The 18,216-nt window shown below is 40.2% G+C and overlaps 1 protein-coding gene across 2 annotated transcripts in view; it reads left to right on the top strand.

Annotated features, from left to right (window-relative positions):
- GPC6 (glypican 6) overlaps positions 1-13,617 on the top strand; it is a 1,204,563-nt gene extending 1,190,946 nt beyond the window's left edge. For both annotated transcript variants that reach the window (XM_055244176.2, XM_063618993.1), the window contains 2 exons: positions 4,348-4,523; positions 9,242-13,617. In XM_055244176.2, coding sequence (XP_055100151.2) covers positions 4,348-4,523; positions 9,242-9,444 — 379 coding nt within the window. In that variant the 3' untranslated portion in view covers positions 9,445-13,617. The remainder of the gene's footprint in view (positions 1-4,347; positions 4,524-9,241) is intronic.
- Positions 13,618-18,216: the final 4,599 nt, after the last annotated feature.

Here is an 18,216-nt window from a genome sequence, read left to right as displayed (position 1 = left end):
ATACAAACAAATGGAAGTACATTCCATGCTCATGGGTAGAAAGAATCAGTATCATGCAAATGGCCATACTGCCCAAGGTAATTTATAGATTCAATACCATCCCCATCAAGCTACCAATGACTTTCTTCACAGAATTGGAAAAAAATACTTTAAAGTTCATATGGAACTAAAAAAGAGCCCACATCACCAAGTCAATCCTAAGCCAAAAGAACAAAGCCAGAGGCATCACGCTACCTGACTTCAAACTATACTACAAGGCTAAAGTAACCAAAACAGCATGGAACTGGTACCAAAACAGAGATATAGATCAATGGAACAGAACAGAGCCCTCAGAAATAATGCCACATATCTACAACCATCTGATCTTTGACAAACCTGACAAAAACAAGCAATGGGGAAAGGATTCCCTATTTAATAAATGGTGCTGGGAAAACTGGCTAGCCATATGTAGAAAGCTGAAACTGGATCCCTTCCTTACACCTTATACAAAAATTAATTCAAGATGGATTAAAGACTTACATGTTAGACCTAAAACCATAAAAACCCTAGAAGAAAACCTAGGCAATACCATTCAGGACATAGGCATGGAAAAGGACTTCATGTCTAAAACACCAAAAGCAATGGCAACAAAAGCCAAAATTGACAAATGGGATCTAATTAAAGAGCTTCTGCACAGCAAAAGAAACTACCATCAAAGTGAACAGGCAACCTACAAAATGGGAGAAAATTTTCGCAACCTGCTCCTCTGACAAAGGGCTAATATCCAGAATCTACAATGAACTGAAACAAATTTACAAGAAAAAATCAAACAACCCCATCAAAAAGCGGGCAAAGAATATGAACAGACACTTCTCAAAAGAAGACATTTATGCAGCCAAAAAACATATGAAAAAATGCTCATCATCACTGGCCATCAGAGAAATGCAAATCAAAACCACAATGAGATTCCATCTCACACCAGTTAGAATGGCCATCATTAAAAAATCGGGAAACAACAGGTGCTGGAGAGGATGTGGAGAAATAGGAACACTTTTACACTGTTGGTGGGACTGTAAACTAGTTCAACCATTGTGGAAGTCAGTATGGCAATTCCTCAGGGATCTAGAACTAGAAATACCATTTGACCCAGCCATCCCATTACTGGGTATATACCCACAGGATTATAAATCATGCTGCTATAAAGACACATGCACACATATGTTCATTGCGGCACTATTCACAATAGCAAAGACTTAGAACCAACCCAAATGTGCAACAACAATAGACTGGATTAAGAAAATGTGGCACATATACACCATGGAATACTATGCAGCCATAGAAATGATGAGTTCATGTCCTTTGTAGGGACATGGATGAAGCTGGAAACCATCATTCTCAGCAAACTGTCACAAGGACAGAAAACCAAACACTGCATGTTCTCACTCATAGGTGGGAATTGAACAATGAGAACACATGGACACAGGAAGGGGACCATCACACTCCGGGGACTGTTTGGGGTAGGGGGAGGGGGGAGGGATAGCATTAGGAGATACACCTAATGCTAAATGACGAGTTAATGGGTGCAGCACACCAACATGGCACATGTATACATATGTAACAAACCTGCACATTGTGCACATGTACCCTAAAACTTAAAGTATAATAATAAAATTTTTAAAAAAAAGAATAACAGTAATGGCAATTAGGTAGGGCTGTCCCAGGCCTGTAGAGGGCCAGAGCTGGATGTCCTGGTTCCCCGTCAGACCCAATCTTCATCAATCCACTGTGGCCCCGGCCCTTGAGGACCCTCTACAAGCTGTATCATCTGGGCTCCCTTGCCCACCAGCTTCCAGTTGGATCAGCCAATGGGAGGCTACAGCTGGAGGTCAAGAGGCAGGACTACAGGGGTCAGGGCATCCTCCCCCTCTCCTCTCCCTGATAGGTCTTGGTTTGGCAGTTACTGTGTCATTGGGTGCCTCTCTGTGGTATCAGTTCTTATTCATTCCACTAACAAATTCTTACCCTTATCCACTGGGGCCCCCTCTCCTGTGGCCAGCCCCAGGGTGCTTCACCTCTCTGGGCTGGTTTCCTTTAACTTGTCCACACCTTTATAAATAGCATCTTCTTTAAACTCTCTTTATTACCCCTTTGAGTGTGCCGTCTGTTTCTTACCAGGACATAGACAAATATAGCACCTTGGTAGGAATTAGAAAAACGCACCCAGATGGGTACGTGGGGGTTCATTATGTTATTGTCTTTACTTTTATATGTATCAAAGTTTTCTAAAATAAAAAGAATACCAAAAAGAAAAGAAAAAGACACGTCTTTTGGTGGATGGTGCCCTGCAGGGGTGTAGCTTGGTGACCACAGAAGTGAGGCTGGATTTCAACACCAACTCACTCCTGCAGCTTCAAGGGGTGAGTTTGTGCAGTGCACGAAATGCCCAACCAAACCTGGCAGCCTTACAAAAGGGTGGGCAGATCCCTGAAAGCTGGAAAATATCTTGAGGAGAAAGTGGGGATAGGCCTGTGTCTTTAAGAGTATTTGAGACTTAAATGGGAAATTGCACTATGCAAGGAAAACCTGTAGGACAGGAAGGCATAGGATGGCTATAGGGAGTCGACTCTGTAAGACAAGGAGGGTCCCTGGAGAGAGTATGAGAAAGAAGTGGGTGGAGACCCTTTGATTGCTGAGCTATAACATGTGGATTCTAGTTGATGATCCTCCAGGCAGTCTGGAGCGGTGTTTGGGCACTGGGGCTCCAGAGCTAGACTGGGAGTAAGTCATGGTTTTGCCAGCTATTAGCTCTGTAACTTTGCACATTTGCTTATTCTCACTAAGCCTCAGTTTTCTGTTTCATAAAACAAGGATAAAATACTCCCCATCTCCTAGATTTGCTGTTGGGCTGAATTTAAAGATGTGTGTCAAATGTTTACTGCAGTGCCTGGTAGTTATTGGACATTAGCTACTATCCTCAAAAGTTTTTAAAGAGAAGGATGATATGATGAAAGCAGTATTTTTTGAAAATTAATCATACAGCATGTGCAGGATGCTCTAGAGAGGGAAGAAGGGCGTGGGGGGGGTCACTTTGAGGCTACAGGGGGGTGTCTCTCCAGTGAGAGAAATGGGAAATGGGAAAATAGAAGCAGGCATAAGAAGCTCTGTGAGAAGAGGAAGAGGACTGGAAGATGGACAGATTGTGAGAGTAAGGAGTCAGAGAGGGCCCCAAGCACATTTCCAAGATCTTTAGCCTCCACTTATATAAATACCCCTAGGCAGCTTAGGCAGCTCACATTGAAGGACTGACAATTTTGACATTTTTGTACAAGTGAAAGAAATGTGAAACTCAGAATCATTTGATTTTACCCTTCTGTTTTACTGAACATTGGTAAATCTACCTAATTAAAGCCAAGATTCTATTACAAAATAAAAGCCCTAATAGACACCTCAATCATTCCAGTAACCACTGCTTACTTCTGAAATGTCCCCAAAGCAGGTTTTTCATATCCAGAATTTCTGCTGATTAAGATCTGAGGTAGGGCCTCTGCAGTTGAGAATTGGCATCCTCACAGAGAACTCTCTTGGATAATATGTAATTTATAAACCCAGTTCTTACTACCCAAATTAGCAGAACTGAGGAAGGTATCAAATCCTTGACCTAAGCTAACATTTGGGATGGAGGGAGGAAAGAGTCATTAATGTTAAGTAGAGGTGATGTGGTTTGGCTGTGTCCCCTCCCAAATCCCATCTTGACTTGTAGTTCCATAATCCCCAGATGTCACGAGAGGGAACTGGTGGGAGGTAATTGAATCATGGGTGCTGTTACCCCATGCTGCTGTTCTCATGATAGTAAGTGAGTTCTCACAACATCTGATGGTTTTATAAGGGGCATTTCCCCCTTTTGCTTGGCACTTCTCTTGCCTGCCACCATGTAAGATGTGCCTTTGCTCCTCCTCCACCTTGCACCATGATTGTGAGGTCTCTCCAGCTATGTGGAACTGTGAGTCTATTAAACCTCTTTTTCTTTCTAAATTACCCAGTCTCAGGTATGTATGCTTCAGTGTGAGAACAGACTAATACAAGTGGTTTCTTATAAGTCCCCAGTTTCGCATTTATTTGTAGGCAGACCTACCTAAGAACTCAGTGCCATTTTAAAAAAAACTAGCCTGAGGCTATTTTAGCCACATCTTCATCTGAAAAAATGTATTCCATGTTTTCACTATTTGGCATTTTTTCCAGGAACTAGATCCAGTTTTTGCCAGGTGTCTTGGCTGACTGTCAGAGACAGTCATCTGGTTTTGCATGGCATCTCGTTTTATAGTTTCTGTGGCATCTCCCTGAGCTGTTCTCTCCCTCACTGTCTTGCAGATACTTGCCTGAGATCATGAATGATGGGCTCACCAACCAGATCAACAATCCCGAGGTGGATGTGGACATCACTCGGCCTGACACTTTCATCAGACAGCAGATTATGGCTCTCCGTGTGATGACCAACAAACTAAAAAATGCCTACAATGGCAATGATGTCAATTTCCAGGACACAAGTAAGAAAATCCTTCCCAGCACCAGAAATTTTCAGAGTAAAAAATCGTTTTAGAAGATGACGCCCTGACTTTCTTCAAGAGCAATATGCCCTTTTAATTTTTTCTCATTCTTCCTCAGGCTGTGATGCTTGTTATAGTCTTTTGGACACAGAGCTCTGATCCACAAAACATAGGATACGAATAAAATCAAATTCCACAACACAAGGAATAATTGCAATGGATTACAGTCAGCCATACCAAAGCTAAAATTGAGTTGATTTGACATCTACCAGCTGATTCATTAATGACAAACAGCAAAGTAATTTTTTCACTTTCTCCTGTCCTCATCAGTATTCACATCTGACCCAAACTTCTGCCCTGTTCCCACCAAAAGAAGAAAGCTCAGCAGATTGCTTAGACAAGCCTGAGCTAGAATCCCTGTCTTATTCTTTATTAATTAGAGTCTCTACAAATTACTCTACTTTCTAAGTCTCGGGTTCCTCTTCTATAGAATGGGAAGCATCCCTGCTTCAGAGGCTTTTAGAAGCCTCATTTGAGGAGCTATGATAGTGTCTGGTGGGTAGATGTAGCTGACTACATCATTTCCCTCTCTATCCAGCTATGCACATACACAACCCATAGACATTTGTATCTGAAATATTGAAAGAAATTATAAAATTCTAGTGCAATATTACACACAAATATTGAGAGAAATTATAAAATTCTAGTGCAGTATTACACACAACTATTTCATCAAAGAAGCATCAAAAATGATTTGGAAGACTATTAAGTGAACATTGACATGAAACTATATATAGGTTTTGTCTGAATGGTTTCAAGATGAATAACTACAAAAAAAGTTTTTTCTGTCAGTGTTGCTTGTTGCTTTTTAAAAATATTACCCTTACAAAGAGAATTCCCAGGACAAGGATTCTTGACCATAAGATGTGAAGTTGCCAGTGATTCTGTAATTTGGTCACTGAATCATAAGATGATGCTTGTGTGCTTGGATTAATGAGATAGAAAGAAATGAGTTACAGATAGAAGACCTCAAGTCATTTTCAGTCATCGTCATCAGCCTACCAAGTTATCCCCTGCAGAAAATTTTTGTGCTGTATTCCATTTTAAAGAATTCAAAAAAATGATTTTCTAAACACAGAATAATTACCAACCCAATGAACGTTATTGCTGTAAAATTCCTCAAAATAATCCCATTATCTCTCCTCCTTCTACTAAACCCCTCCTTTCCTCTTCAGAAGAGAACATTACACAGGTTTCAGCCATTGTTGCTTCACACTTGTTAGCACTTAGCCTTACAGCTCTCATTTTATCCATTGTCTTCTCCATTAAATAAAATGCTCTATTATCTAGAGAGTGGCTATTGGAATGAATAATTCAAGATACACAAGAATTAGTTGGCTTGGCTTTTTGCTTCTCACTCCTCTCTGACCTAAAGAGGTTATACACATATCAAGCTGTAAAGCTCAGGGAATGGCCAGAAGGCAGAGATCTTACTCCATTTCCCCTCAAAAGAAAATAAAATCAACAATTAAGAGGATCCCAAGCACCAAATGTGGCCCTCTATTTTAGGCTAGTGTCTGTCATACAAACCATTATCACATTTTATAACCATCAGCATCTTTATTGCTTTGAACATTTTTTTAAGTTACTCATCCCACCCCTTAATATTTGCATTTGTGATTCCTTTTCAAAAAGAGATGGGGCCATTATTTTTTCCAGCCAAAATCTCCTGTCATATTTGCTTCCCACATTTTTTAATATTCTAAATCATTTTAATAATATCTCTGTAAAGGTTGTATTACTTCTTGTTCGTGACACCAGTGTTCAGAACAATTCCCTTAACAATTCTGATATCTCTGAATTTAATTAACAGGAATTTTCCCCTTTGTAAAGGCCACTAAAGATAAATCAGAGAAAATGTTAAAAACCTAGTATAGTGTATTGAAGTGATCTTATCTGGTATTTAGATGTCCCGTTAAAAAAAGAAACTGTGCTCATTCTCTAATTGTGTCTCTCTCATTCAAGAGGACATTAGAAGAGTCCCTACATTGCCCTAGCTTTACTTAAGTAGCATCCAGCAGCTAAGGATGGCCCTGGTTTCTCAGGAGCAGCTCAACAGGGCATCACCATTCAGACTAGCAGGGAGGAGTTTAGGGACATTGGTTGGAAATCATTGAGCAAGTGAGAGAAATAGCTAATGTCCTTACAAAGCTTCCAGTTTCCTGAGCCCTTCCAGGAACATCATTTCTCATAACAGATAGATATTATTACTCTCATTTTTACGGGTGAGGAAACGGAGCCTCAGTAAGTCTAACTGGCTTACCCTGGTACATTTAAATAACAAATGTCAGTGTATGTTCCAGGTTGCCTTGGCTGTAGGAACTATGTTTTTTCCATCAGGCATCATTGGCAGCACTGGGTTTGGTGTCCTCGAGCACTCTAGTGATTTGTCTTCACACACTCCCTCCAAGGTCAATATTGTCAACTGTATTTGTTTAAGTGAGGAAACTGCAAAAGTTGAGTAATTGCCCAAAGCACATTTATTTATTCAGCAAGTATTTGTTGAGCACTTGCTGTATGCCAGGGGCCACTGAAGGCCTTAGAAGTACAGAAATGAACAGGATTTACCAAATCTCTACCATCTCACAGATTGTGTTCTCAGTTTACATTCTTGAGAAGGAGATAAACAGTAAGCAAGTGAACAGGCACATAAATAATACCACCTCCAAGCAGTGAAAAGTACTTTCATAAAGCTAGTAATTGGCAGCCTGATCTGGGCCAGGTCTGAGTGACAGCGTTTGTCAAACAAGAAGGAATCAAGCCGTGAGAAGTGGGAATAGGGAAGAAAGCAAGTTGGGCAGGAAGGGACAATGCCACCGTGGGTCGACATACTCCTTGGGTACCAGGGCATTGGTTTCAAGCAGAGAATGGCCAATTGTTTCTGTCAAGGGCCATATATTAAGTATGTTAATCTTTGAGGGCCACATCGTCTCTGCCACCACTACCCCACACTGCTGGTCTAACGTGATAATATGTATGTGAACAGGGGTAGTTGGATTCTAATAAAACTTCATATATGGACACTGAAACGTGAATTTCACATACACTTTTTACATGTCATAAAATATTATTCTTCACTTGGTTTTTTTTCAAACACTTAAAACTATAAAAACCGCCAGGTACAGTGGCACATGCCTATAGTCCCAGCTACTTAGGAGGCTAAGGCAGGAAGTTCACTTAGGCCCAGGAGTTTGGGGCTGCAGTGAGTTGTGATGGTGCCACTAAACTCCAGCCTGGGCAACAGAGCCAGACCCTATGATTGATAGATTGATAGATAGATAGATAGATAGATAAGATAGATAGATAATAGATTTTATGGATATCTATAAAATATATATTTTTATGTAAATAAACCATTTTGGAGTTATGGACCATACAAAAGCAAGCAGCAGGTCATAGCTTGTCAACTTCTGGTTTAAACGAAGAAGTTGGCTGGGACAGAGTCCAACCTTGCTCTCAGGAGAACACAGGTGGGGGAAAAGGAGGCTAAAAGTCATATTGATAGAGACCTCTCACTACTATTGCTGCTGCTCCTCTCATTTCCTATGCATAGAACTTGTTTTCCTCTTCTATATTTTTCTTTTAAAATCCTTTAAAAAGCATAGTATCTTCCTAGAGCAATGGCTCTAAGTATAAAAAGAGCAAAGCATGGAATTTCTTAAACTTAAGTACTGGCCAGAAGAAATGTCTTTCTAAGGCCAACAGGTAGGTGTGGCCTCCCCTGGAGTCTGGGGTTCACACATTCCTTGGGTGATGCCACCCAAGGAATATCTCGGGTATCAATTGATATTGTTCTTCAAACACCTGTTTCTGTACAGTCCCCCCACTCATCACACCCCTGCCTATTAAAAACAATCCTGGGCCGGGCGCGGTGGCTCACGCCTGTAATCCCAGCACTTTGGGAGGCCGAGGCGGGCGGATCACGAGGTCAGGAGAGCGAGACCATCCTGGCTAACACGGTGAAACCCCGTCTCTACAATTAGCCGGGCACGGTGGCAGGTGCCTGTACTCCCAGCTACTCCGGAGGCTGAGGCGGAGAATGGCGTGAACGCAGGAGGCGGAGCTTGCAGTGAGCCGAGATCGCTCCACTGCAGTCCGGCCCCGGGCGAAAGAGCGAGACTCTGTCTCAAAAAAAAAAAAACATCCTGTCGGGTAGGGTGGGGGGGACCATGGATGGGGAGATTTTGCCTCCCACCACCAGGCCCCATATCTGCTGAGCTCTGTTTCCACTCTTTCCTGGTTGGTGGTTGTGTTAGTCCGTTTTCATACTGCTATAAAGAACTGCCCGAGACTGGCTAATTTATAAAGGAAAGCGGTTGACTCACAGTTCAGCATGGCTGGGGAGGCCTCAGGAAAATTACAATCTCGGTGGAAGACGAAGGGGAAGCCAGGCACCTTCTTCACCAGGTGGCAGGAAAGAGAATGCCAAGCCATAGCGGGAAGAGCCCCTTATAAAACCATCAGATCTCGTGAGAACTCACTCGCTATCACGAGAACAGGATGGGGGAAACCACCCCCATGATTGAGTTACCTCCACCTGGCCTCTCCCCTGACACGTGGGGATTATAGGGATTACAATTCAAGATGAGATTTGGGTGGGGCCACAAAGCCTAAACATATCAGTGGTCTAACTTTGTTTTTCAATCTTTCCACACTAGGTGATGAATCCAGTGGCTCAGGGAGTGGCAGTGGGTGCATGGATGACGTGTGTCCCACGGAGTTTGAATTTGTCACCACAGAGGCCCCCGCAGTGGATCCCGACCGGAGAGAGGTGGACTCTTCCGCAGCCCAGCGTGGCCACTCCCTGCTCTCCTGGTCTCTCACCTGCATTGTCCTGGCACTGCAGAGACTGTGCAGATAATCTTGGGTTTTTGGTCCGATGAAACTGCATTTTAGCTATTTGAATGGCCAACTCACTTCTTTTCTTACACTCTTGGACAATGGACCATGCCACAAAAACTTACCGTTTTCTATGAGAAGAGAGCAGTACTGCAATCTGCCTCCCTTTTTGTTTTCCCAAAGAGTACCGGGTGCCAGACTGAACTGCTTCCTCTTTCCTTCAGCTATCTGTGAGGACCTTGTTTATTCTAGAGAGAATTCTTACTCAAATCTTTCGTACCAGGAGATTTTCTTACCTTCATTTGCTTTTATGCTGCAGAAGTAAAGGAATCTCACGTTGTGAGGATTTTTTTCTCATTTAAAATAAAAAAGGAAGAAAGAAAATAATTTTCCTTGTAAAATCGGGCCAAACCCCTAGACAGCTGCATTTTCAACAAAAAAGCAAACAGAGAAAAATAAATGAATTTTAACGCTGTAAGTTCAGCATTGACAGCCAACTCCCAGTGTAAGCTTTTTTGTGACAAATCCGGGTTTACAAAATGCTTATGGGGAGAAAGCTTAAAGTTTGTTCTAAATGTAGTGAAAATGCACTGTTGTCTTGGAGGTATCATCTTGCACTCTAACCAAACAACACCAAATTAATCTGGAGGTACTGATACTAAATTTGGAATCCCGTCTTTAATATGAGAACAAAAATTACTACAACTCAGCACCTCTCTCTCACCCTGCCCAATTTCAATTTAGTAATGGCACTATTTTTCTTAATTCCCTTAATGTCTGTCCGCTGTATCCAATTGGCACAGATTTTCCCCTTCATCTTCAATTACTAGTAGCTACCCCCATCAATTCACCTTCCTCAAGAGTCTCAATTGAAAATAACCTTTGATGATACAATCTCTGCTTTTGCCACAGGTTTGACATTAACTAGATATTTCTGCCCCTGTGCTCATTACCCTCCCAAAACAATAGTTTTTTTTTTAATGAATTGATACACAATTAGATCCATTCCTGAGTTTTCATTTTTAACTATTTACTTTGTGTCAGTTGGTTTCTGCATCACAAGGGCATTCTCTTACAAAATAACTCACAACAGAAAAAAATGTCAAGACAAAAAAAATATATATATAGTATTGACATGGAGATTTCTTTCACTTTTTTAGTCTTAGTATGATCATCTATTTTTATATCTATATATATATAAATCACAGATTTTAACTTCTTAATTCCAAGCTCAGGGTTGACACACCTTTGTAAGAAAATGTTTTGTCAACCAGCTCTTCTTGTTTTGTGCTGCTCAAAGAAGGGATTCCTCAGTAATCTGTGAGCACCAAGAATCAAGAAAGAGAACTTTTTATGTATCTAACCGTCCATTTATTAAAAGTTTGCCAGGGCACACCCTTCTGCATGAGTGTGCTTCAGCCTGGGTGCTCCAGACTACACCAAACTCATGGGATGAGCCATGGGTGTGCAGGGCTTTACCGGCGATGGAAACTGTATGTGTAAAGAATGTTATTCATGAAAAACCATTGCTTTCATGTAAAACACCTTCGGCCTAGGATTCCTGCCTGGCACTTGGATACATTACCTAACTCAATAGGCCAATTTAGAGCCACAGCCTAACCTGTTCACCAAGTATGCCAAAGCCAGGCCTTATGCTCCCCCTGACAGAGAGAAGCAAAATAAACCAAACTGGGGCTTTATGAATACAGTTGGCTATCCATATGTTTCTTGGTTTTTATGATGCATCTGGAGTAGGGAAAAGTAATGTTTCAAGACACCATAGTATGCCAGTTACATTTTAATTAACTCATCAACGGTATTGACACATAAATGGTATTTTTCAATCTCTGTTCTCATCAAAATTAAAATTAGCTATTGATTTAGTCATCACATTTAAGTAGAACACATGTGGCACAATAGTATTAAGTATATTTGAGCACTTTTGCAAGACAGAAAGTATTTACAAGCATCTATTGCTACTTTATGCCTAATGAAATATAAAACGTAGGATGATGAGAGACTTTGTGGCATTCTTTCATTTAAACCTTTATGAAATTAACCATCTAGTTCATCATTACATACTTCTAGAAAACCATCCATTTCACTGCCCACATTTTGGCTTCCTACCACAAATTCCACATAAGACTTCTCTATGAAGGACCAGTCATTTACATTGCTCATTTCGTTCTGTGTTCAGAAGTCAGTATTGTCTTTCTCCAATAATTAAGGTGCAATACAAATTAAATCAACCTTGATTTTCCAGACTATTTGAATAATAACTTGTTTTATGGCTTTAAACTCCAAGTCTTTCCTTTTTAAAATATTTCTGCATTCTCTTTTATGAAATAGATCAGGATGCCTTGTTTTTCCTATGCTTTCACCCCCAAAAGGTTTTGTGCATGTGTATGAATACACATAATATTAATGAATGTGAACCCATGTTCTATACGCACTAAACACACAGATAATGTATAAACGCCTGCTTCATTTGTTTCAACACCTTCATTATCAATATGACTCATATTGATGAGATATAGTGATGCATAATGAGCCAGGCAGAGAGCTGAAATGATATCAGTTAATGATGTCACAGTGTTAGCACCCTGCATGGATGTGGTCAAAACATCATTCAAGTTGTACTTCCTAGTTTTTATCATCATACTACTATGTCATATGATTTTCAGACTAATTTAACACGAGAAATGTTTTGGCCCTAAAGGATTTCACTTAACCTAGTTACCCTATTTCAGTAAGTATTTTGGAATTCAACTCTCAAATTAATTTTTCTCATTTCAGCATAGTGATAGGGGATGCAATGAGGCTTCATTATTTTTTATAACCTGCCCCTCATTTGCTCTGATGTTCCCTAATTCTGTAATCATATCATAACTTTTGTTATGAATAGAGAGGAATGGGCTCACTGAAACCCAACACTAGAAATTGGTGGGTGATGCTCATAACTGCAAACACTTAGCTTATTGAAGTGCCTCTATTTACATGTTCTTTAGTTATAATATGTATTTTTCTAACAGAAATACACGTCTGTAATTGGTATATATTATACTTTGTATGTGTCACAACAAAAGCTAAAGAGGCTAAAGTCTTTAGCAGAGAAGAATGAATTACAAATTTACCAATAAGAGCTCTGTTTATGGTTCTGTATTGAAGGACAACCATGACAACCTTCTGTCATTTTCACGAAGGCCAAGTTGGTACTTTGATTATAGCCATCGTAGAACATTAGCACTAGAAATCTGTCTCCCTTACAATGACTTACCTAGCTAGCATTAAGTAACTTGTATCACCTGCTTTAAATGTAAGGGATAGAAAATACTATTTTGTCTACACTGAAAAACACTATTATTCATTGATAAGTAGTAATAATTATAAAAGTAACATTCTTTAAAGCAAACACATTGAAAATATTATTACAGGCAGAACCCTGATTCTTAATTTATATTCCCTGCTGCAGACATTAGCCTTCTTTAATTCTTTTGCCATTACATACATGTTTCGGCTACAGACTGAACACCAACTAAAGTCCCTAAGGAGGAAAAAAACAACATATTCCTGAGATGTGATTCTTTTATTACTTCTTTTTGCAAAGCTAATTATCAAATGACTTGATTAAACGTAGAAGCATTAGCAAATGCAAGTTTTACCTAAAACTTGCAGAAATTTAAACACATTTCCATTTACTTACTAACAGACCTGATTTTTATTTAAAAACACAATTTAGCTTTGCCAGCAGAAGAGTAAAGGAAACCATAACTTATAAATTTGCAATGTGTTCTTCCTTGTTGGAGACATTAGCCAGTGTTTAGTTTTAGACCAACTTATACAAACAGAGTATTGATTTGTACGCATTCTGGAGACTTACTATATCATGGTTTGCTATGGCACGGACTCAGCTTAGCATGGGGACATTTTGAACTTCATTCAAAGTTGAGTAGTTACTGGAAGCTTTGACATTGCCTTGTAATGAGGTACTTCCACAAAAAGACCCCTAACGATGGCATAATAGTGAGGTCTCTCTGTGCATATACATAATATATATGCAGGATAAATGTGTGCACCAATCAAATCTAAAATTTTATGTGACTGTCAAATGAATATTATTTGGGTTAAGATTTTTCATTTCTGATTTGGATAGAAAATTGCTATTAATCTTGTATTAAAATAGTTTTTAAAAATCTACCAGTGCCCTTTCTGCATTTTCTTAATTATTGTCATAGTCTAAATTTCAGAGCCATGGAATTTTTTGTGTTTGAGACATTTTTAGAAGCTTCAATATTAAAAAACAACAAACCCCCTATATTAAAACAGTGCCACTCTCCAAAGTACACTCAGCATCTGAAATCAGGAACTATTTGAACTTTAGAACATTTAGAGCTTCCCAAATGTGTATGGAAAATACTGTAGCTCTATTCTTTTGTACTGATTTCTTCTCCGAGGATAAATTCAGTGACTTGAAAACTGATGTCAATACTTTATAAATGAGGTCAGAAAATAAGATCAAATGTGAAAAGACTAATAATTTCCCAATTTAGCCAATTGCATTGATTTTTATACTTCTGAAATGTTTCCATCCTCTCAGGCATGCTAAATATTGTATAACCTGCTAAAGATTTATTTCACAAATACTTATTGAACTCTTATTCTCTACAAACCCTGCTCTAGGGGATTTATCACTGGCTGTGAAAAACCACCAGTTGAAAATTATTCATTCCTTAATGCAGCTAACCATAATTATTACAGATAAATAATTTATTTCAAGAATGATCTTATAAATAAAGGAACCCATACAAACAAAGGTACCAAGAATACAGCATTTAACTGTAAGAAATACTGTGATTTAGCTTAACATTATTACTATTTTGGTTTTTGCTGAGAAAACTGACTATTACAAAACAATTAAGGAACATTAGAAGAATTCCATCTACAAGATCAAAATATAACAGATTTTATTTGGAAGTAACAAACCAATTTATTGGGAAGGAAAAACATCCAAGTGGTTTTAGAAAAATAAGTGAAACCAGACACTTTTATCAGGTAACAACAATATTTATTTTAATTTGCTCTTTGGATAAGTGGACAGGGATATAGTTAAAGTATATGCACAAATGTGGTAACAAAATTACATTGATTTAAAAAATCCAACTTGTAAAATAGTGGCAATGAGGGATAAAGTGTTTTTGTATCTTGAGGGCTAGAAAGATGCAGCCACAAATTTAAGTCTGTTTAAATAGACGTTGACAACTGATTTAGTGCAGACACATTTCCATTCCATAGACACATTTATTTGCTGGTGTAAACATGTGGCCAAACATATTTTGCTGGCTCATAAATAGGGTATGCAGCAAAGCCAGGAGGAATTAGATGCCTGCCTTTATAGCCTGCTTAAGGAGCACAAGCTCATGTACACCTTGAAGCATAAAGCAAAACGAGAAATTGGGAAAATGGGACTTTTACCCTGTGAATGCTCAATTTTGGAGAAGAGAAAGAAGGGTTACAAACTGGATTCAAGAGAGTAGAAGAATATTTACCTCGAATAAAGCCACCTTCCCTTTAATAACAACAAGCATCTGTGGACTTTTTTAATTAGAACGAAATTACTGACCTCAGCAATTATTCACTTTTTCAAAAGATATATAATGAGAACTCATCCCATGCCAAACACAGTTCTGGGCGCAAGAGCAAGACACTAAAATTTCCGCCCTCTCCCTTTAGTGAGGAAGAGACAGACAACATGTAAGCCAATAAATGAACACGAAGATTCAGAAAATGAAAGGCGCCATGAAGGAATGAAACAGGAAATGGGATAGCGACCAGGAAGGAAACTCTCCTTCAGATTAGTGGTCCAAGAGGGCCTGGGGTGATGGAGCTATGATGAATGACAGGGAAAGAGACAACCGTGAGCAGAGCCAGGGATAGAAATTTCCAAGCAGAGAAAGTGCAAATGCAGAGATCTCAGTTCAGGAATGACCCGTACTTCAGCGTGACTGCAGAGTGAGGTGCTGAGCGGTGAGATGGTTGAAGAGCTGACTTTGGGAATTATCCACTTTTTTCAAAAGACAGATAATGAGAAATTATCCCATGCCAAACATGGCCCTGCGTGCAAGAGCAAGACGCTAAAATTGGGGCAGCCATGTTAAGCCTAATGGCCAAAGCTATGGTCTTATCCCCTGGTGAAGCCAGAACCCTAGTGGGACACAGCAGCCCTGCTGGTCGCACTCACTAACATTTTTTTTTTTGGGTGGGCGGGGCGGACGGAGTCTCGCTCTGTCGGAGTCTCTCGCTCTGTCGCCCAGGCTGGAGTGCAGTGGCGCCGTCTTGGCTCACTGCAACCTCCGCCTCCGGGGTTCAAGCGATTCTCCTGCCTCTCAGCCTCCTGAGTAGCTGGGATTACAGGCGCCCGCCACCACGCCCGGCTAATTTTTTTAATTTTTAGTAGAGACGGAGTTTCACCATGTTGGCCAGGCTGGTCTCGAATTCCTGACGTCGTGATGTGCCCGCCTCAGCCTCCCGAAGTGCTGGGATTACAGGCGTGAGCCACCATGCCCAGCCGTATTTCATCTTTATAGCATCTCTATGATATAAAGATAATAATGCCCATTTTATACTGAATAAAATGAGACACAGTGAAATTAATAACTCACCCAATCACACTAAGAAGGTCATGATATGAACCTTGATCTGTAAGAACTGGACAGAAAAATGAAGGTATTAATATGTAAGAATAATTTTGTTTTTGTTGTTACAAATTCAATTATCCAAGCGTGCTCTCAGTATTGACAAGTGTGCAAATTGGCAACAAGTGTGAAAACAGGAATCCACAGATTTCTATTCACATAAAGGATATATGTGAAATTTTAATTCTGAGATGGAGGTGCTTCGTGTATTACATTTTTTTCAAAATTAAAATCCTAAGTAAATAACTGGGGACTCTGGGTTCTTATGTAGTTTTGAACTTACAGCCACCATGAAGCAAAGCATGATCCCTAAGACAGAAACACGCATCAAGCCTGCTTCCCCTTGTTTGTCAACTCGGCTTAGACACCATATCCACAGGAAGCAAATTAGATACGAAATTCACAGGGCTTAGCCCAACTCCCAGTGACTCTCCTGTATATTAGCCATCTGTAATTTAACTCTTCTGATGGTCGAGTGGACCTAAAATATAAATCAAAACAGCTCAACAATTACCCAACTCAGATAACTAGTTTGGCTGCTTTGTTAAACTGTTTTAAACTGTTAAAACATCTTATAAAGTACCGTGACATTGAACACCCAGCCCAATCAAAGTCCTAGTGAGGGTTTCCTTAGTTAAAGTAAAGACTGCAGCATAGGGACCCCCTGTGCCTTTCATATTCCTGGAGTTAAAGCTACTTTCGTTGTTGGTTTCCACCTCACGCTTGCTTAAAAGACATAGGCCATTGCCGTCCTTGCCTGAGAGAATCAGGGGTATTGAGCACAGGTTGTGTCCTTCTTAAAAAGGTTCTCTAGGCCAGGCACGGTGGCTCACACCTGTAATCACAGCACTTTGGGAGACCCAGGCAGGTGGATCACAAGGTCAGGAGTTCAAGACCAGCCTGGCCAATATGGTGAAACCCCGTCTCTACTAAAAATATAAAAATTAGCTGGGCATGGTGGTGGGTGCCTGTAGTCCCAGCTACTCCAGAGGCTGAGGCAGGAAAATCGCTTGAACATGGGAGACAGAGGTTGCAGTGAGCCAAGATCGTACCACTGCACTCCAGCCTGGGTGACAGAGTGAGATTCTATCTGAAAAAAAAAAAAAAAAACGTTCTCTAGATGAGGAGTCCCCAACCTTTTTGACACCAGGGACCAGTTTCATGGAAGACAGTCAATGGTTTCAGGATGATTCAAGTGCATTACACTTATTGTGCACTTTCTTTCTATTATTATTACATTGTAATATATAATGAAATAATTATACAACTCACCATAATGTAGAATCTGGGAGCTCTGAGCTTGCTTTCCTGCAAGGAGACAGTCCCATGAGAGACAGTGACAGATCATCAGGCAGTAGATTCTCATGAGGTGTGTGCAACCTAAATCCCTCACTTGTGCAGTTCACAATAGGGTTTGTGCTCCTGTGAGAATCTAATGCCACTGCTGATCTGACAGAAGGCAGAGCTCAGGTGGTAATGCTCACTCACCTGCCACTCACCTCCTGCTGTGCGGCCGAGTTCCTAACGAGCCACAGACCAGTACCAGTCTGTGGCCAGTGGGTTGAGGACCCCTGCTCTAGACATTTCATAAAGGTGATGATCACGTTAGGGAAAGGTTTGTTACAAAGCTCTGTTTATTTGTTTCTTGATAAAACGTGCCTTATATTTGCATAAACCATTTCATCCCAAAGGGAGCTTTCAAATTCATTTTCTTTCATAATCTTCACTACATCTCCATGAAGTAGGCAGGGGCTACTGTCCTTATGGCACAGATCAGAGAAGCTACACAGTGGAGCCAAGATCTTCTCACCTTATTTTTGTTTATTCTCTCCTTTTCTTCTTCTTCTGTCCCTTACCCCCAGCCCACCTAAACTGTAAGGGCTTGAATGTAAATCATTCTTGTTCCTACCAACCTCTTACTAGGTTATGGAACCAGCCCAGTAGTTCAGCTGCAGGGACCCAGTCACTAGTTCTCAAGCTGAGCCTGGTAGAATGATACCCCAACAGTCTTCTGATTCATCTCCACTTCTGAATCGTATATTGTGAGCTATTATATACTGAGTTTCCATGTGTGAAAAAAACTAGAAGTCCCAAAATTATAT

The sequence above is a fragment of the Symphalangus syndactylus genome, chromosome 15 (assembly GCF_028878055.3).
Source record: "Symphalangus syndactylus isolate Jambi chromosome 15, NHGRI_mSymSyn1-v2.1_pri, whole genome shotgun sequence".
Classification (NCBI taxonomy): domain Eukaryota; kingdom Metazoa; phylum Chordata; class Mammalia; order Primates; family Hylobatidae; genus Symphalangus; species Symphalangus syndactylus.
The sequence above is the reverse complement of the archived record's forward strand: the minus strand, read 5'-3'. Positions and strand labels throughout refer to the sequence as shown.